This window comes from Poecilia mexicana, unplaced genomic scaffold (assembly GCF_051168715.1).
Source record: "Poecilia mexicana isolate PSO_F unplaced genomic scaffold, ASM5116871v1 scaffold_13, whole genome shotgun sequence".
Classification (NCBI taxonomy): Eukaryota; Metazoa; Chordata; class Actinopteri; order Cyprinodontiformes; family Poeciliidae; genus Poecilia; species Poecilia mexicana.
Genome location: NW_028263382.1, coordinates 24493129 through 24514460, shown reverse-complemented (window position 1 = coordinate 24514460; position 21332 = coordinate 24493129). Strand labels below are relative to the sequence as shown.

Genomic DNA, 21332 nt, shown 5'->3' with positions numbered 1-21332 from the left:
CTGGAAGTTTGTTCCAAATCCGTGGTGCATAGAAACTGAATGCTGCTTCTCCTCGTTTGGTTCTGGTTCTGGGGATGCAGAGCAGACCAGAACCAGAAGATCTGAGGGGTCTAGATGGTTGGTACAGCAATAACAGATCTTTAATGTATTGTGGTGCTAAACCGTTCAGTGATTTATAAACTAACAACAGTAATCCACAATACAGACAGACACTTTAATAAACTTTATATGACAGACCAAATTCCTTTTTTCAAGTAAATACGGAGTGAATACGTTGTAGAATTGCCTATTATTTTCTCTCTAAACTGCCTTAGATGTCTCAAACATAAACTTGAGCTCTGTCGTTTCGGATGGAAATTGTCTCTGACAGAATTGTTTTAAAGTCTGTCACAGATTCTCTCATCTGATCTAATTCGCCAGCTTGTCGCTCTGCCTGTATGTTGCTGGTGAACTTCAGCTCCAGACTCAAGCCTTTTCCTCCAGGGTTTCCCTGAACTTGGCCCCATCCATCCATCCTCCCATGAACGCCGGTGAACTTCCACCATCACACTGCTGCCACTGCCGTGCTTCACCATGGCGATGGTGTGTTCAAGGAGTCGTGATTTTCTGCCACACATGGCTTGGACACAATCAGTTGCCAGACTTTTTTTGGATGAAAATCATGGTTTTTCTCTTAATCTATTGAATAAAATCTTTCTAATACAACATTAAGGTTTGTGGCTGTAATAAAACGGGAGAAACTTTCACATCTATAAACAAAATCCTGAAAAGAAGATGGAGTTATATAAGAAGGGAGGAGTTAGGGAGAATGGAGGGCAATAAATAGAGGAATTTTTGAGACGCTGCATGATGGGCGATGGAGAAACTCCTCAGATCTTGACCACAGAGAGTTTACTTTGTTGTGGTCTAAGCAAATGTTCCCACAATGCTTTGCTGCAGATGTCCTCAGTGTTTCATACTCCAAGGCAGGCCTTTCACAGAGAACGAGTGAGAGAGACATACCGACTCTCCTCTCTCTCCTAAGCAATTTGCTTGAGGCAGATAGCATCTCCCAAACTAAAATCCATCTTCCCCTCTTGCAGCACTCGGACCGTAATCCTCTTTTCTCCCTGTAATCCTTCGGAGGTGGCGTTACGTTGATAAAGAGAGAGTTCCTCTCTTTATCAAACCAGAGGAACTCTACGTTCATCTCTCATTCATCCTGTGGATGAAGCTGAACTTTTAACTGGTTTCGGTTCGCAGGCCAATAAAAACATCGCTTTGCTCCTATCATCCAGCTCCAACTCCAAAAAGCACCAGACTTGAGCCAAATCTGGAGACGCTGCGGAGCGTAAGATTACAAATACCGAGATAAAGAAAGAAAACAGAGGGGAGTCAGCAGTTAGGCGTGTTTGTTTAAGTTTGTGTGGAAGAAAACTGATTTTTTTTTTTTTCCCACTTTCAGAACTGAACATTTTTGTTTTTAGTAACAGACGTCTGATGTTTTTGGTGGCTTGTAATTAGTAGCTTGTAATTAGTAGCAACAAAACTCTTATCTGTGAGTTTTTCCAAATAAAAACTTTTGGTTTTTATTTGGAAAACCAAAAGAGACAATGCAGTTTGTTTTGGATTTTCAAGCCATTTTTAATTTCTGTATACTTTACTTTGAAAAAGCCAAACTTCCATGTAAGTATTTAAAGAGGTCATGTTTCATAGGAGGCTATTGTCTGGAAAATGCATCACAATACCAACCCTATTGAGTTTAATCATTCATTGTTCCCATGCCTTGTTTATGCATGACTGTTATTTTGTATTTTTATAGTTTGTAACTATATGTGCAGCTCTTTGTTCAGCTGTCACTGTTTTAAAATCTTTTACAAATAAAGTTGGTATGGTACTTGTCTGATATTACAATTTAAAGCATTTAAGTGTGAAAAAATACAAAAAAAAAAAAAAACTGCAAAGGAAAGCATACTCCAGCGTAGAAATTAAAGAATGCATGTATGTCATTCTCTGTTTCTTTCACTTTGTAGTCAAAGCAAATTGTTAGACTTTAAAGAAAGTGGAGTCTGTAGAAGCCTTCCACTAAACAAATAATCTTTTTAAATAATCTCCACATCATTAATTTGGAGAAAGAAAGAAAAGATTAAAGGTTCGTCTATATTTTGACTCTCACCTCTACAGTCATGAGAAAAAGGATCAGGATGTCGATGCTGGACTTGGGCTTAGCGACAAGGCGAAGCTCTGCCCTCCGCAGGAAACTCAGAGTAGAGCTGCTGCTTTTCAAGAGTTAAACTGGTTTGAGCACCTGATGGTTAATGCTCGAGTTAAACAGATGTTACAGAAAAATCTGTGACCCATCATTTTCTGTCACCACAAGGGGCAATTATTCTGTGACCAGTATGATTTTAGCTATTTGAGGGTTAAATACTCCTATAAATACATCCAGTGATGAGGTGGTAGAACTCTGAAAAATTCTTGTTTTAAACTCTGACATTATTTACAGGTCTGTACAGTAAGGTCACAGATTATTTTGGCCAGAATAATCTGTGACCAGTGTGATCCATTTCTTAATCAGTTGCTGATTTATTAAATGGCCACAGTCGGTTCACATATTTGAATGACAGCACATAGGGATTCGATGCCATGGTCATTGTTCAGCCTCAAATTACCTAATAGTCTGTTTTTATGGGAGGAAACCGGAGTACCCGGAGAAAACCCACGCATGCACAGGGAGAACATGCAAACTCCATGCAGAAAGACCGTGGCCGGGAACCGTGTGTGTGTGTGTGTGTGTGTGGGGGGGGGGGGGGTGTGTGGGGGTATGTGTGTGTGTGTGTGTGTATATATATATATATATATATATATATATATATATTCAGCCACCCAATTTTCAGGGGTGGCTGAAAAATTTCTGCCCCCTTCTTGCCACCCGATAAATATTTTTCTAGATCCGCCCCTGCAAAATTAACCTAATAGTCTGTTTTTATGGGAGGAAACCGGAGTACCCGGAGAAAACCCGCACATGCACAGGGAGAACATGCAAACTCCATGCAGAAAGACCAGGGCTGGGAATCAAACCCAGAACCTTCTTGCTGGAAGGCAACAAATTACATTTTCAAATTACATTTTCTGCAAAATTAACCTAATAGTCTGTTTTTATGGGAGGAAACCGGAGTACCCGGAGAAAACCCACGGATGCACAGGGAGAACATGCAAATTTGTCAAATAATATTTGACAAAATATTATTTGACAAATATTATTTGTCAAATAATATTTGACAAATATTATTTGTCAAATAAACTTTCTAAAAGCCACTTTCTCTCTGTATGAGTCTTTGCAGGTTGAAATGAAGCCTGGGCATACATTTAAACTGGAAGACTCTTCATCTCACCTGTCCAGCCAATCACCTCGTCATGCTCCCCCTTCGTAAACTTTCTAATAACAAATTTCACTCTGTATGAATCTTTCCAGGTTGAAATACACTTATGTCAAAGATGTAGCAAATTTTACCTCTGACTAGAACCTTGAAATTTGTAATCATTTCTACTTTCACTGCTATTTTCAGAGGAACAACTTCCTCTTGGTGTTCTCCAGGTCTCTTATTTAGTGAAAATGTGTCCCAATGTTTTCATAATACAAGAAAAGTATCTTCTGAAGCAATTTTCTTTCTTTTTCTGGTGCTTCTTCAGTTCATTTTCAAAACATGACACAATTACATTGTCAACCAAATTATGCTCGATATAGGCCAGCGTCCTTTCAGAAGAGCAGCCTAAAGTTTCAGTGATGTTCTTGAAAACTTTCTGGCACAGACTAGGAATGCACTTCTGCTTAATCTGAAACTCCTGACTCTCAACTTTCGCCCAGATTTTCCCCACAACTCGTTCTTCCGTGGCTTCCAGGTGCTCAGGAAAGCAACTTATCTTTGCCTTCTTGATGCTTCTAGACATCAATAGCTTCACGAAAAGCTGAACTGTGTCTTTCCTGTCTTCCTCAGACACCCCATCGTCTGGAATCTCTGAGAATTTCTGTGAAGAAAGTTTTGACCTTCTCAGCTTTTCGATCTCACTCCTCATTGCTGTAAGTTCCTGGATCATAATGGTGACATGTTGCATCATAGAATTGAATCTTACAGCCACCTGGAGCCGCTGTGTGGGATCTTCCTTGTCCACAGGAGATGTGGCCGCTGATACTACATGCTTTAAAAAAAGCATGTTGAACATCTCCGTACTCTCGGACTTGAAGTGCTCTTCGATGCCCAGGACTCGAGCAAAAGCCTGAGACATTATGTTGCCCACTATGGCTTTCAAGTCGTTGTATGTTTGGCATTTCTTGATTATGTCCAAAACCACTTCTGAACAGACCTGTGTCATGTAGCCCAACAGATCTGCTATACTCTTTCTGATTCTTTGATCTGGACATCCAGATACCAGATCTTCCCACTTTTCTTCTGGAATATAATTGATAAACTCGTCGATTGCAGGAATCACAGAGTTGTCCACGATATCCTGGAGCGCATTTCTCAGTGCAATTGAGGAACTCATGTTTGCTGGTTTACACTCGAATCTGCTATCACTAGAACCGATTTCGAATGTGGGAGAATTGTAGCTAAAGGAGTCATATAAGCCCCGTCCGCCTGTTACGCAACAGGGCGGGACGTGACATCACAAGCTGTGATACGTCAGTACAGGAATACATGCAGCGCTATGATGTAATTCGCCTACGATTTTTATTTATTTTATTTTTTTCACAAACTCGGCTTTCGAAGGATGCAGACACGGGTATGGTTGTCATGTTACGTGACACTTCCTTGAACTTTGTAACTAGGCAGCTGCTAAGGAGTTGCTATGACAACAATAAACAAGCCGTAAGCGGAGCTCTCGCCTGTTCCTACCTAATTTATAAACAACATAAGTACATTACAGCTATTATTATTACAATTCTTGAGTACTCTGCCCACCTCTGTGTAATACTAAGATAGTGACATTTACTGTCGTATCCACTTTATTTATTCCTAGCCCCCATGAGGCTTTGCGTGACTTATGGGCACGACTTCCGCCGCTAACCGGACTATAAACATTTGCGATAGCTTTTCATTTTAAACAGACAGGAAATTCTGATGAAGGAAGAGAAGCAGCAGAAGGTTGAAATTGCCAGAATAGTGATATATGTGGTTGACTGCCCTGGTTTGTGCGACAGACTAGACTGTCGACCTGTCCAGGGTGAACCCCGCCTCTCGCCCGGAACGTTAGCTGGAGATGGGCACCAGCACCCCTCCCGACCCCACTAAGGGACAAGGGTGAACAAAAAATGGATGAATGGATGCCCTGGTTTGAAACTGTATTTTTTGACATTCCATGGCATAAACAGTGGGTATAAAAAGTCTATTGGCTCCTGCTTAATTAGTTAGTTAAAACTTTGTAAAATTCTAGTGATAGGCCTACATTTGTCCATTTTTTATATTTAAGCTATGTGATATTTGGTCTTGGCTTATACTTATGTTTTTAATTTCTGTTAATTAGAAACAGCAAAGGTTTTAAACGTGTAAAGTTTTCTAGCTTGAGCTTATTTTTCAATTAATAAAACGATCTCAAATGACTTCAGCGGATAAATAACATTACCGACACAACAAAGAGAAACGTTCCTTGTCACTCTTTATCTGCGTGAGTAATAGGGTCCAATGAGAATATCATATGAATTGGTCTGTCTAAATTGTGCCTAGGTGTGTGTGTGCATGGTTGTGTTGCCCTGCGACAGACTGGCGACCTGTCCAGGGTGTATCCCGCCTCTCGCCCGGAACGTTAGCTGGAGATAGCAAACGCGTAGCAACAAATCCTAACCGATGTGATGTAGAACTATAACGCTCTGAGTGAATGGGGAAGTTTGCGTGTTGCGGCGGGAAATTACCTCGAGGTCAGGGGTGAAGCACGTCAAAATGCATCAACACGACGAATCTAATATGGCATAAAAACAATGCTATACTTGACGGAGTTTGGCTACATCGAGGCTCACTGCAGTAAAAAAGATATGGAGCGATCAGACAGCAGGTAAAGCAGCGCACAGCTACAAACACTCACCCGGATTAGCATGACGGTCAGAAAGCTAAACAAATAACCCGCAAAATTATTTAAGTCTTCGAGCTGCGATGTAAGACGCTGGTTCTGCTCTCGAAGTTGAACCGCTGCTACGCTACAGGTAGTAATATTTCACAGACGGAGCGCCGCTTCTGCTCCACCTGGTAGTGACTCTCACACCGAACCTCTGCTTAAAGCTGCAGCATCTAACTTAAAAAAAATAAAGTTTACATAAGTATTAAAACCTTCGCTGTCCTAACATGAGACAGATCATCTCTGAAAAAATAATCGATCTCCTCCCTGATCTGCATAATTACTCCGCTCAGTCAGAAACAGCCAATCAGAGCTAGCAGTAATCAGCTAGCCGCCATGCTATCAGGAAGTTTTCATTCAGTAACTCAGGATTGTTTATTGTAATGGAACCTGTATTTGCCTTAGAATGTTAAGTTTTATACTTGAATTTTTTGGCAATGTTGAGAGGTTTTATTTTGACTTTTTGCATTATTTAGAGTCTTCAGAGCCTTCATATGTTTTCAGTCTGTTAAAGATAGTATTACCGATAGCAGTACAATTTGCACAATGCCTGTTTTGTTCTTGGAAATTATTAAAAACAAGTTTTTGTCTAAATTAAGGTGAACTCATGGTTCCCTTTTCCACCGTAATATACCCGGTAGTGCTTATGACATGAATCTTACAATCCCAGCCATATCAGGATTTACCGAGTATTTGCACGCTATCGCCCCCTGCGGTCATAGATTTTTCTGTAACGGGTGTTTTTCTGTAGATCGCTGTTAATGGTTGGCCTACATTTGACCTGAATCCAGCGACACAGTACAACTCCAGCATGAATTTGGGCTTACAGAAGCAAAATAAATTATTTACCAGAAGATCCAAGCTTATAGAAATAACATGGGTTAGTTCGTTGTTAGCATAGCATCGTTATCATCTAATTACTTAAAATAGCACAACTCACTACTCACTTGACAGAAACAAGTCAACGGCCATTTAATGCTTCTTTTGATCCTAAATTTGACCCAATCTGAAATTAATAATTGTATTCTCCAGGCTTTTGAAAACTTTCTTCTGGCTCGTCGCGTAAATATGAACTCTGTAACACCAGATAGTTAGTTATGTGGATTGCCTCGACCGGGTAAATCCTCAAGATTATAAGAGAAGTCTTTTTTACAGAGATAATACGGATCATATCCTAAATATACGATTATTTTTTCGAGATACCTCATCAGTCTCAGCCTATTTAGAGCATTAGAGTCCATTTTGCTTTGTTTTGAACCGCAAAAATGCACTTCCAGACCTCCATCTGAATTTCGCGCGTCATCCGGGTCACGTGTCTGCAACGTCACAACGTCAGGACCTGTTGCACCCAATCCGATAAGGGGAAGACGGTGTTCAGCTGGCTGGTTAATTCGCTAGTCAAACACATTTAAATTAGGAAATTATGTTAGAAACTATTCGCATGCCTGTAAAAAAAATGCTTATGGTGAAACACATGGGTTTTCTTAACGTTTTGACAGTGAAACTATAGTATAATAGCAGCTAGTAGCAGAGCCATTGTGGGCTCTGAGGCTGAGTTGGAGCTGAAGTTAGGACATGGATTTAATTAGTCACCAGATTCAGCACTTTCAATTCTGTCACAGTCATTTCCTGGAAGTATGTACAAACCTGCTGATCAGAGGGTTTTCATCTAATTTGAACAATTTAGCCAAATGAAACAGCTTATAGTCACTTTCTGTGGAAAAAGACATGAGTGCTGGGTTTGCACGGCACAGGCTTCTATTTTATTGTTCATTTCAAAGTCCCTCTCTTTTCCAAACACATTCCTCGGTCACACGTTTGAGTATTTGACCTCTAAAGTCTTTTACTGGTTGTTTTGATAAAGAATGAAGTCTAATAGTTCAGGCTTCTAAAACTAATTCAGCCAAACTCCAAGTGCAAGTTGCATAAGAGGAGAAGCTGCCGCTGGCGGGTGTGACCCCTTGTTGACCTTCCTGTAACAGGTTCAAGAGGTCCAGACCCTTCGAATGGAGAGGTGGTTCTGGAATCGGGGTACGCTCAAAATAATCAGAAACTACCTAGGAACGTTCAGACTGTAAAAACCTCAAGTTTTATGTTTTGCAACGCTGCATGGAAACTCTTTTCCCACGTGTTGTTGAATCAGCACCCAGTTTGCTTAAAAACCTTATCGACTTTGCAACACTGTAACATCCTGGTGTCCACACCATAGTAAGCTGCGTATATTTCTACGTTTTTCGAGACTGCTGCTTACTTTTCGTGACCGTGTAAAGATCCCGTTTTCTAGATTCTGAAACTTCATTGTGTGAGAGAATGGACATCAGAAGTAATCGCACCCCCCACCCCCTTTCTGTTTGTTTATTTGCTTCCATTTTTCTTATCTTGGCTTTGCTCTTCAGCTGCACTTATCTTCCTGAGATGCACTGGACTGCAGTGACAACACTTCGCCACCAGTGGGCACATAGAGCACGGTGAGCAGCACTCCTGACGCAGCCAGCCAACGGCAATTAAGCGCAGCAACGGCTGGTCAGCGAAGGCGCTCACTGTCGCTCTCATGTTTCCACAGGTAAATGTCAATTAGCGCTGCTGTTTGTGTCTCTTGTGGGGAAGGTGGGCTAGGGCGGAGTGGCGAGGTATATGTGTGGAAGTGTTTTGTTAATTATTTGACTTGTATTGTAAATATTTGTTCTTTGACTCGTGGTAAATATTTGTTTGTGAGCGAGCCAACGGCAATTAAGCGCAGCAACGGCTGGTCAGCGAAGGCGCTCACTGTCGCTCTCATGTTTCCACAGCATTTGTTAAAATAAAAGAACCTGCGCAACACCACACTGATTAATTTTCAAGTGTGCAACAATTGGAAACTTAAAGTCCAGGCAGAAACCCAGAGATAAATACGAACTTCAAGGAAAAACAGGAGACAGAGAAGAGTAAAGGCGACATGTTTATTATTTAAACTATCACTTAAATAAAAAAAGTGCATAGAAAATAAACATGATTAGAAACTTTTTTTTTTTTTTACATTATGTACAACTTTGTTACCTAATTATACATTCAACCAAGTAGTTTGTGGTTTATTTTTCACGGTGGTGGTTTTCCTTCATTTCACTGATGTGTCGAACACTGTTGAATGGGAGAACAAATGAATGCCATAAGAAGTTTTTTTCTTTGCTTTTTTTTTTTTTTTTTTTACAGAAAGCAGGAGGATGTTGGTATAAGACAAAGGTATATTCAAGGCAAAAGAAAACTGGCCCATTCATGATCCCTCTTTGTCCACATCCCACTGTAACCCCACCCCGCCTTTTTTTTTTTTTGACACTACATCCCATCTTAAGCTGTCTATACACAACAAAATTACACAAACAGGTTAAGTACTCCTACAACCTCTCCAGAAGTTTGAATTGTAAAAGAGCGGCTCCACATGGTTGCTGTGGTAAATAAATAAATTAAAGGTTCTCAATGTCAGCATTTTCACTTTCTATAAAACATCATAAGAACAGCCAAAAAAAAAAGCTTCGGAGGACAGAAAGAGATAAGAGAGGGAGACATGAAAGCAGTCCAAAGTGAAAAAAAAAGAAGCCATTATGGTGGTTTCTTTAAACCTCTGGTTTCCACAAACCAAACTCTGAATTTTACCACATCAAGTAAATCGTCTGAAACGTCCCCGTTAAACGAAATCTGAGAAAAAAGAATTTAAAAAATCCATTCGCTACAACAACCAGAAAAATAAACCCAAACGTCTGACCTCAAGAAGTTCACAACCACGTTAACACAGTTACATTTCTCATCACATGAAAACCATTTCGTTCCAGAAAACAAAACAAAACAAAAAAAAATTAAAAACGACAAAAGAAAGAAACTGCAGCGCTCCTTGCTGGCGAAGGATTCGCTCACAGGCACAGCAAAACTGGTACTGGATATCAATATACAGAAAAGAATGATGCACGTTAGTTTTATCTGATAGTACTGTAACACAAAACCATTATAGAGTACACGGAAACGTTGCTATTAACCGTTATAAATTCGCTGTTTTGCTACTGTAACTAAGTTTGTCTGTCCATTCCATATATTTGTATAGATACAAGAACAAGAAAGTACTATGCATGTTTCCATATACTGTTGAGTATTTATACTATAATTACAGATAATGACGGAGAAGGGCCACTGGTGTGGCGTGGTAAAATGTCCAAGGAGACGACAGAAGATGTTGCCTTATTGTATATATGCTGCTGATAACGTCAAAAGAACCTCGACTCACTGTTTCACACTCTGACCCTGAAGACGGAGCTTGTTTGAAGAGAAAGCCCTTAGCATCAGTAACCATGTTTCGTCTTCATCGCCGCTACTGGCGGAAAAACGGTTTGAGCTAAACCAGCAAGAACCAAAACCGCTGATGCCATTTAAGGTCTTCCATCTCTACAAGAGAGAGAAAGCTAAACAAAAACACAAAAACAAGGAAGAAGGAAACAAAAAAAACGCAGCTGACCAAGTATCAACACCATCACGGGTCTGGTGATGTGGAGGAAGAACATACATTCACTGTTGACCTTAGCAGCAGAACCCAGCAAGCCCAGCGGTGGCGCCATGGGAGACTTATCGGGAAGGAGAGGGCCGCCGGTGCGGTCCCTGAACTTCGCTTTTTTTATTTTTATTTTTTTGTTGAGCAGAAAGAATCAAGTGCACTTCGCTGGAGCTTCAAAACAAGAAACGCCCGACCAGAGCCTGGTTTCACGCAAACTCTGGCTTCATGTTCTGTGCTTGTGGTTTCAGCACTTTTGAGTTGCATTCTGTCTGGAGAAAGAGCTGAGTTTTGTTTTTATTATCCTCCTTCTTCTTCCTATGAGTATTCAGCGCCTGTTTCACAGCTCAAGTGCAAACCGTCCGAGGTTTGTATTTTCATTTCAGTTCACCAGAATAACGGGGGGTGGGGGGCAGTAGCCGCAACAGGTCGCATCAAAGTCAGCGCGAACGGCGTAAAGATGACACGAAGGGATACAAAGCATGGACTCTGGCTTCGGTTGATCCTGCCTTTTAAATATTTGCTCTGAGACATGAAGGTTTGTGTGGGGGGGGAGAAAAAAAAAAAAAAAAAAAAGAGGAACGGAGGAGGAAACCAAATGAAAACCATGTTTCCTGAATGCTGGTGAGCTATGAATGCTTCTTTGTTTTTCTTCAATTGGCTCAATGGAGATATGACGAATGCTGCTGATAAGAGTTAAAATAAAGGCACCTCTTCATCATAGACCAAGTCTGCAGAGGGACTTACAGTGTCTTGCTAAAGTGTTCACTTTTTCATATTTCATCAAACGACAACCACAAATTTCATCGTATTTCATTGGGATTTCATGCAACAGGCCAACAAAAAGCAATTCATAACTAGAGTAGAAAGAAACCTTTTACAAATCTAGAGCAAGCAAATGCCTCCAGACGTAACCAGGTCAGTAAATGGGACACAACTACAAACCTACCAACAACCTTGCATAGAGAGCCTGAATGGGAGAAGCAGCCAAAGACACTCAAAGTGACTCCAGAGGAAAGAATCCATCAACAGGACAACTGGAAGTCCCGCACTTCACCAATTAGTTTTTAATAGAGTGGGCAAGAGGAGATCCATGTTGAAAGAAAGCCTGAACAAGTCCTGCTTGCAATTAACCAAAAATCATGTAATAAAACTGACACAAAACGTCAGAAAAACCTTAAACATGCCATCTCCACCACGAGACACGGCAGTGGCTGCATCATGCTGCGGTGGATGGGAGTTAAATAAAGGGCAATCCAGTCTGACTGAGCTTGAGTTGTTCTGCTGGGAAGAATGGGTGAAAATGTCTGTCTCTTGTGCAAAGCTGGTAGAGACAGACACCAAACGACAGACGGAGAGCTGAAAGTAATTTGGCAAACTGTTCACTTTTCATCCACTACTTTCTGCTGGTCAATCACATAAAATCCCCCCCAAAATACAAACTTTGTGGTTGATAAAATGTGAAAAGATGCATGAAAACTTTTGCAAAGCACTACTTTTAATATTTCTTTTTTTCCAAACGCGGGTAGCTTATTTGTTTGTTTTCAATTAGCAGTGAGCCAGTCGACGTCCTGGCTGATCGCAGAACGGATTCGATAGCAGCAGCAGCAGCAGCAGCCTGTGAGCGGACTCGACTCTCGGATCGACGCGGTGTGGAGACGATAAGGCTGGAGAGAGAGGAGATATCCGCTATAGATCCACAATCTAAACTCTCTCAAGTGCATAATTATAGTTCGGATGACGGCCAGACCAGTAGCTACAACTGGGACATTTAAGAAAGAAAGAAAGAAAAAAATCTATAAAAACAATAAAAATGAAATGAACATCAGCTGTGGCCAAACGGCCTGGCGTAGATAAAAGAGCTACTGGTGGACTGAACTAAACAGGAACCAAGCCACAGACCAGTGTCAGTCTTTGGAATCAAAGAAAACATTCAGGCTCCAAAATTTAGAATAAAACAAAAACAAACAAACAAAAAAAAAAAAAAAAACTTTGAAAAAGCAGTGGAATACAAAACATATCAACCAAGCATTAGTGTTTGTAAACCTCTATTTCCTACAAAAATGGCAATAAAATAAATATGAATTTTTAAAAATATAAATACCATCATTAAGTGCTATTCACTAGTGAGTGCTTTTAATCTTTTTTCTTTTTTTTTTTGTAAAAAAATATACATTATTTACATAGTTTTGTTTTCTTTCCAAAAAGCAAGCATGGTATTTCCCTGTCTGTAGTAAAAAGACAGATAAACAACAAATAATAATAATAATAATAAAAAAACATTTTTCTTTCCCCTTAATATTGGTTATCACAACAGGCCCGAGAAGAAGGGGGGGGGGGGGGAGCTGCATGAAAATTCAATTTAACAGGATGGCGTTTGGTTCTCTTGCTGCTGTGGTTTTGGGACGTCCCAGCTTACACAATTACCAAAGACAAGTCTGATAACAACAACAGCAGCAGCAGCTTTTCGCAGACCTGAAACGCTGCGGATGCGTCATTCGGATGAAGCTCCAAAAGTAACAAAGAAAATCATTTTACGCACGTCTATTCAAGCACATCAGTAGGTTTCCCTGGTCCCCTCAGCCGTCAGTCCACCAGAATCTCTAGCTGCCTCGCTCCCTCGGGCCAGAGGCTTGATCCAATCATCTCAGATTCACTTTTAACCAATCAGCTGAGGCTGAATCTGACGACAACCCTTTTACAGCAACGGTAAAAAAGTAAACGGTTCTCTTACGAACTCAACTGTTCTCCCCTCCCTGATGTCTTTATGTTTGTTTTTCCTGTTCCTGCTACTTTTCCTCGTCCTGCTCCCACTAGTGTTTCCAGCTGCACAGCTCCCACCAGGCTGCGCCTATTTGCAGGGTCAAATAAACGCTCTATAGGGGAAGGTTTCAGCTCTGAAGGCATCAGGGCACACTGAGACAAGGAGATATGCATCGACAACAGAGAAAAAAAAAAAAACAGAGTCCTAATTTAACCTCCAATAAAATAAAATACCAGTTTCAAGTCCCTTCAACAAATTGCACTTTGGTGTAAAACGTATCCAAGTTCTTTGATTTTTTTTCCCAATGTATCCTTTCCTTTAAAGTTCACATTAGTAGATCATAATATGTTTCTAAAAAAGGATTGGCCGATGTAGAAAATAAAAAAATATGAAGGGATAACTATCATCCAAATATAAATAAAAAGGTAATATATATTGCAATGTCACGTCTCGTTACTCACCTTTCCAGGTGAAACTTTCAATGCCGAATATAAATTAGACAAAAGGAGGCACAATATGTTTGGGTTTCTACATATGGCCCTTCCTGCAGACGCGCCGCGGCCTGCAGCAGCAGCTGCTGCTTCGAGCCGACGCCGGCAGCAGCTGGTGTCATTTTTGTAGCTTAAAACTGTAAACCGGCAGGAAGCGGAGTCCTTCCTCCGAGTCGCTCAGATGGGAGCCGTCAGTTCAGGAACTTGCGGCACCTCTTGGCGCCGCAGTTGCAGGGCAGCTTGCTGCTGGCGTCCTCGATGGGGAACTTGTAGTCGTAGGTGAGCTCCTCGCCGCAGCAGATGCGACGCGAGGCGAAGATGACAATGTGCTTCTGACCGTCCACGGCGATGACCCGGGAGTAGCAGTTGGGCTCGCAGGAGTGGTTGATGAAGCGGGCGGCGTTGCCGTGCACGGTGGCGTCCACCACCTCGTACTCGTCGATGCGGAACATGTAGCAGCCGATTCCCTTCGGGGGGGCGGAGGAGACGGGGGTTTAGCACGCTCTCGGCTCGCCCAGAAATATAATGGAAAACTGTCAGAGGCCTCACCTTCCCGTCGTAGTATTTCTCCCGCTTGTCAGTGAGCACGGACCGGATGACGTTTCCAGAGTATTCGATCACCATTTCCCCGGCCTCGATGGTTTTCTTGCAGAACAGACCGCGGCCGTGAATAGGCGACCTGCAGTGGGAAACAAGAAGACTCGAGTTTTGCAGCAGAGACTTGACAAAGTCCTTTTTTTTTATTTATTTTTTTACCTTTTGGGCTTTTTCGCATTATGTCATGTTGCAAACACATACTTGAATGCATTTTACTGGGTTTTTGTCCAAGTTACCGGACATCTGGATTAGCACTGCTCATTTCATCATCTAATAATTTCATCATCTAATAATGGCAAAAGTACAGAACCACTGCCTGAACGGAAAGGCCAGGCGAGGAGAAGCAGCCAAAGGCGAGGAGAAGCAGCCAAGATGCTAACATGCTAGTGGACTGAATGAATGTTACTCAGCATGTTAGTGTAAGCCAACACTTACAACACTCTGGAGGAGCAGGAGAGATTCCTGCTTTCACAACTAAGATCCAAGATCAGACATACTTCCACCTAAAGTCCCATTTTTTTTCCACATTAAGTTTTTGAAAGCTATCGAGGGATAAAATTCATGTAAGGCCTCATGTTTTGTGAATAATTAAAAAAAAAAAAAATTTTTTTTAAACCTTTAATATTAAAACTCAAAGATGTGAACTGTGACTCTAAAGCAATGATTTGTACGTAAGCTGCTAACAATTTAGGTGCCATCATTCAACTCTCCTGCAGACTTCTCTTGTTTAAACACGAACAGCTAATGGCATTTATCTAACCTGTAGACGCCGACCGATTCCTTAGAGGTGGCTTTGAGCTGTTTGAACCTCGCAGCAAGCGGCAGCTCCATGGAGGCCCGTCTGAAGTGGCAGCATGAGGACGAAGTAAAAAGCGGCTTTATTACCAATTCCACACCCGTGAAGCCGAGACCCAAATTACTTCGGTGACTTACCTCGCAGTCCTGAGCTGCCCTTCCTCTTCCTCTTCCTCCTGCGGCCGGTACTCGGGGGGCTGTCGGTGTTTTGAAGCCAAGAAATTAAACATGTCAAATACGGACCTCCTGGTGGGAAAAGAGCAGCGCAGGATCGAAGCATTAGTGAGACAGACGGGATGCAGAGTATAAGGAGTCTGTTGAGTCAACTGTGGAAAAGTGTTGAAGCAAAGGCTGGAGTGGGACAGTTTCTGATTTACTTTAAGCTCCTTTTGATATTTACACACCTGAGCAAAAGTTCACGATGCCTCCAAACCACAGGATTAAAATCTCCACTTTAAATAGCTAGAATCTCTGCAGACAGGGGGTTTCTGAACATCCAGTAGATTTCATACAAACACTGCAACTAAGAATTAGCTTAATAATCGATTATTCAGATTTAAAAAATGACAGTCTACAGATTTTAGCCTATTTTATAGTATGTTAAAAAAACAATAAAAATGCTAATAAACAAATACATTTCTTTTTTTTAATAAAATTAATTTTATTGCCTAAAATCAGCAACATTTCTTTTGAATATGATCTTTTAGCAAAGGAAAAAAATACTTCCATATAACATCAAAGCAGTGTATGGCTGAGCTGATGATTTTTTTTTTTTTGGATTAATTAAATAAATTGATAAAATAAAATCTCTTGATCACAAAAGTTGAACTAGTTGAAGCTAAAACTGTGAGGAGTCCTGATAGAGCAGATTTACAGACAAAAGGTGTTTATCTTAAATGAACATTTAGATATATTTTTTAACAGTTTCAGTTTAATCACTGCTCTGAATACGTTGTTCTTTCAGCTAATTGCTTTTCATAGAGTCTGCACACTCCAGTTAACAATTAATCCAGAAGTAAATCAGTTGATGATAATCATCACAATAATCGATTCACTACCACGAGTCGCTTTAACCCTGATTCATACCCAAACGGTTCAAAAGTCCTCGCTCTGACCTGTGATGGATTTCTGCGCGCGCTGAGCCGTGGGGGTTCAGCGGGGGCTCGTCCGTGTCATCCGGCTTGTGGAAGCGGAACCGGTAGCTCCGACAGTGCCTGGATCCGTACAGCTGCTCCAGCAAGAAGACCACCGCTTCGTGGACGACGCCCAGCATCCTGAGTCCGTTCACACCTGCGAGGGGGGGGAACGCCGGGAAGAAGCTCCGAGTGAGACGGCAGCCTTTCACTCTCGACATGCAGTGAATTTCTGTCTGGAAGTTTCTAGTTATTTCCGAGATGTCGGGAACGTCTGTTACCTTCGAAGGAAAGCTCTCTGAGTTGTGCGTTGGAGCGAGCTTCCTTCACCTTATCAGTCAGGGACTTCCAGGCCTCTGTAGGACGAAGCATTAGCACATGACAACTGGAAAAGCAACATTTTCCGCATCATTTTTAAAGGAAATTTTATTACAGTTGTAGCAGTTTTATAGATATCAATACCCACATATATTAAACTCTTTATTTGTTTGTAATTATCACTGATGGTGTTGTTTGTGTCTGCAATTAACTATTAAGTCAATCAAAGCTAATTTACATGCACAGCATGTTCTGTTGGCTGACCTTCGATGCTCTCACAGCGAATGTGGAAACCGTCTTCGCTGTAGATTTCAAAGATGATGCCCTTTTTGGGTTTGCCGTCCAAGCCAGAATCTGCGCTGCTTCCGTCCTCATTGGGCGGTGAAGCTGCCGGAAAAGACCCAGCTTCTCCAGCTGCAGGGGGTTTGTCTTTTTCCACCATCTTTCCTGGTATGGCATGGCCTTCAGATGTCTTCTTTTTACCAAACAAGCTGGAGATAGAAAAATTAAGCACCAGATCAATATTTTAGGATTAGCTTTACTAATATGATTGGAGGTTCTTCTTACTTCTTGTTGGTCGTCTTGTCTGGGGGCTTGCCGGTGTCCATCGGTTCTGGAGAGTACAGTTCTCTGGAGCTGCATGGATAAATGATGAATTTTTAATTGTTATTATTTGTCAAAGTAGTTATCAGAATAGAAAAGTATTTGAGCTTCTTTCTTTCTTCCAACAAATTGTTTCTTACTTAAAAACTTCCATAAACGCCAGATTTGTGGATCTGTATAACTAATAGTTGTGAACAGATTCTCCTGCCTGACCTGTGGCTCCTCCAGAGCTACTATGAGCCTCTTTGGTTATTTCTCTGATATATTCAAGTCTTTGCAGAACAGCTATATTTATACTGAGATTAAATTATTCACAAAAAGGACACCATTTATTACTTAAGTGACTTTATCATCGGGCGTACCGTATTTTCCGGACTATAGAACGCACCGTACTATAAGCGGCAGCTACAATAAAAATAAAAATAAAATACTGGAAACTAAGCCGCTCTCGGTTTTCCATAAGAACCCAGCAGAGGGGAGCAGAGGGCTGCGTCCTAATAAACCTGCTGGATTTATTAAGGACGCAGCCCTCCATCTAAAAATCTGAACCATAGTTTCGTTCACGCCCAGTTTAAGTGCAGAGGCTCCATTTCCCTCCTGTACTGCCATATCGATAACCTTCAACTTAAAAAGCTCCATCATATGAGTTTGAAGAAATTTCTCCTCCGTGCCTGCTGCTAGCATGTACTTGTTCTAAATGAAGTTTAGCACTTTCTTTGATTTCCAATTTTGACTTCCAATGATTCACTTCCTGCAAAAGAGCCCCCTGGTGGTTGAAGAAAAATCCGCAGAAAAGCTGCACCAAGCCGCATGGTTCAAAGCGTGGGGGGAAAAGTAGCGGCTTATTGTCCGAAAAATACGGCATTTATTTGTACAAAGTGTTGAATATATTGCACAGCATTTTTCTTTCACCTCACGTGTCAAAACAAGCAGCAAAAAACAGGAATTTCTCACCTTGGGTTTGAAGATAGCAGCTGCTTTCCAGGGTTGCTGTGATATTCATTTGCCTGGGAGGCTTTGAGCTTCTTCCCGCCGGTGATATCTACACTCTGTCTGCCCCTCTTTACTTTCTTCTTGTTTTTGTCAGGAGCTAAAACTGCGGCCGACGCTGCTGTCGCTGAGTTAGTCGGTTTCTGATCTGACGATTTGAGGACAGGGTTCGTTCTGTTGCTCTGGGAAAGCAACGCGGCCGGTTTTTGGGTGAAAACTCCAACAACGCGTCCCTTGGCGGGGCTCAGATGGGCAGAAGGGCTGGGAGATAAAGCTGCGTTACGGTTCGGTTTGGACTCCATGGTCTGCACTCTGCTGACGGGCTGAAGCTGATGCTGCAGGTGAACGTTCCCACTTTCTGCCTCGCCGTGCTGGTTGACGGCCATGCTGATGGTCTGATGGGTCGGCAGGACGCAGATGCTGCTGGCGATGGATGTTTGAACGGATGAGGTGAGCTGCGACATGAGGGGAGCGCCCCCTGCTGGCTGGAGGACCACAGGCTGATCCGACAGTCCCAGACCATGTGGATTCGCTTTGAAGAGGAGGTTACTGATCGGCCCGGCGATTTCTGCAGAACTCAGCACCGGGGTGGAGAGAGACACCGATCCCGGCGCCAGAAGCCCAGCGGAACCACTGGGCGGGACAGAGACCACGTTCAACACCGACTGGCTGCTGCTGAGACCGGAGACGGAGCAAGGCAAGATGTGTGTTGAGGAATCGTGACTCAGGATGCCAGTCTGAGGATTGGGAATTCTCTGCTGTATGAGAGCGGTGGGATCCAAGTACATGACCCCGCCTGACTTGGGCCTCTTGATGATATTTGGGACTTTGCGCTGGGGGGCGGAGATTGCACTCAGCTCCACCAGGCTGCCGGGTTGTCCCGGGATGCTCGCTGTGATCTGCTGGGAAGACAGGTTGATCAGAGTCATATTGGGAGGGCCCACTTCGGACGGCGCCAGGGCGGGCTGGCCGCGGGTGCGAGCCGGTTTCTTGTTTTTCCTCGGCAGACGAGAGATGGGCCTCTTCTTGCCGTGAGAGGAGGCGATCACAGCCGGGGAAGAGGTCAGGGAGGAAGGACTAGAGACTATGGCGACGTTGGGGCCAAGCTCGTGAGGTCGACCCGCCTCCGAGACTAGAATCTGGTTCTGGTCGGAAGGGTGGGAGGGCAGACCGATGAGCAGGCTCGAGGTGGTGCTGGGTATTCCCGTTTGGAAGCCCGCCTGGGTGGATCCGGTGAATGTGTGAAGCTGAGAGGGGTGAGGTATGGTGCCGAGGACTTTGCCACCAGCGGGGAAAATGGGCTGGCCTGGAGACAAACCGGTGTTCAAGCCTCTGGTGATGGTCATGGGGCTCAGCACGGCAGAAGACGTGGCTTCCATCACTCCTGTTGTGCTGATCTTCTGGGTAACGCCGTTTGGCACCGTCTGAAGCACATAGAGAGGCTGGAACTGCTGGTTGACCACGATGAGTTTATCAGGACCCGGTTTGATGACTGCCGGGCTCGAGACCTGAGCCTGGGAAGGACCTGGACCAGGAACTGGACTGGGACTGCCTGCAGCAGCGGCTACTGCTGCTGCAGCTGGGAGGTATTTCTGACTCGGAAGAGGCATGGAAGGAGAATTTGGCAAACCAGATGAGCCAGAACTCCTGTTTACTTCCTGGTTTCCTGGAGTTTCCACCCCCTGACCAATAGCGGGGCTGGAAATGAACTGCTCTGGAGTCATGTGACCCTCTGCAGTCTGAGCGTCCCTGCTTCCCAAAGCTGCACCGTCGTGCTGATTCTCGGACGGCGAGACACCAGGACCCGCTGATTTCTTATCGCTGCTCTTTTCCCCGCTGATGTTGTCCGGGTCGGAGTTCAAACCCAGGATAGTGCCGTCTGAGGTATTTGAGATGAGGCCGCCGGCCGAGTGGTTCTGGCTCGTGCCGACGGCCGGGCTGCGTGTCGTCAGAACCGAGAGGTCCGACGGCAGCTCGAGAGGAAGATATGGTTCTTCGACCGATATGGAGCTGTTGACGCTGGCCTCCACCACCCCTCCGCTCTCAGCGCTGGACAGCGGCTGCGAGAAGTCGTCAAACAGAATGTCTTTGCGCCTGTTCAGGTCGTAGGTCTCGTCCAGCAGCAGCTCAGAGGACGACGGCTCAGACTGCTGACCCAGAGTCGGCAGCGACATGGACGGCGTGTTCAGCACAAACTCCATGATGTCCGACGGCAAAATATTCCCGCATTCGTCGCTGTTGTTGTTGTCGGAGTCTGACTTTAGCAGGTCCGTGCTGAGGGAGAGCTGGGCCTCCAGAGGATCCTGACCCTGGCTCTGCGGCTGGGATTTGACGCCTCCGCCGAGAGGAAGACAGTTTTCCTTCTGGTTCTTTCTGCTTTCTCGTGTGTTGCCGCCGCCGCCGCTGCCGGTTCCACCGCCGCCGTTGTCTGTCTCCTTGCTCGAATCGTGGGAGTCGCCTTTGTCCGCGTGCCTTTCTCTGCCCCTCCTCTTGGGCGCGCTCTTCTGCGGGGCGGAGGAGGAGGTGGCCGTGGTGGTCGTGGTGCTGGTGGTGCAGACGCTGGTGTCGCTCTCTGAGCCGTCGTCGACGCCGTCAACCTGGCCGATTTGCTGTTTGCCCAAGGATCTGTTAAACACGACACATAAAATGTAATGACAGGAAGTAAAGAAAGACCAAGAAATCAGACGATTCTGGGCTTCGGCGGCGACAGACATCACTGACAAAAACATTCCTGTGTGAAAGTTGGTAGTGAGGTGAATTGGGCGATAAATTGATTTAAATTTCTTCAGATTTAACTTTTGGAAAATCTTGATTTTTTTTTTACTCCTTTTGTTTCTATAGTTGAGTGACGTCAACTCACTCAAAGCCCATCATCTTGTTTGACAAGCAAATCCTACGGCTTCTTTTTAATTAAAGTCTATGACAGACTGTTAGGTTAACATTTGAATTGCGAGAATACAATCTAAGACAATAAAGTTTAAATAGCCTTAATATTAACAAAACAAACTTGTACTATTAGAAGAATACGTTTATGATAACTC

General features: G+C 43.3%; 2 protein-coding genes across 4 annotated transcripts in view; both read right to left on the bottom strand.

Annotated features, from left to right (window-relative positions):
* Positions 1-3582: 3582 nt before the first annotated feature.
* Positions 3583-5277, bottom strand: LOC148155834 (uncharacterized). The gene has a single exon (XM_088011385.1). The coding sequence runs from the start codon at positions 4522-4524 to the stop codon at positions 3583-3585; it is 942 nt and encodes a 313-aa protein (XP_087867511.1). The 5' UTR covers positions 4525-5277.
* A 3735-nt stretch (positions 5278-9012) lies between these two features.
* kmt2a (lysine (K)-specific methyltransferase 2A) overlaps positions 9013-21332 on the bottom strand; it is a 44241-nt gene continuing 31921 nt past the window's right edge. For all 3 annotated transcript variants that reach the window (XM_014974913.2, XM_014974916.2, XM_014974915.2), the window contains exons 26-34: positions 18256-20916; positions 17266-17334; positions 16963-17189; positions 16662-16736; positions 16363-16537; positions 15386-15493; positions 15213-15293; positions 14405-14534; positions 9013-14322 (exon numbers count right to left, since the gene is read on the bottom strand). In XM_014974913.2, coding sequence (XP_014830399.2) covers positions 14047-14322; positions 14405-14534; positions 15213-15293; positions 15386-15493; positions 16363-16537; positions 16662-16736; positions 16963-17189; positions 17266-17334; positions 18256-20916 — 3802 coding nt within the window. In that variant the 3' untranslated portion in view covers positions 9013-14046. The remainder of the gene's footprint in view (positions 14323-14404; positions 14535-15212; positions 15294-15385; positions 15494-16362; positions 16538-16661; positions 16737-16962; positions 17190-17265; positions 17335-18255; positions 20917-21332) is intronic.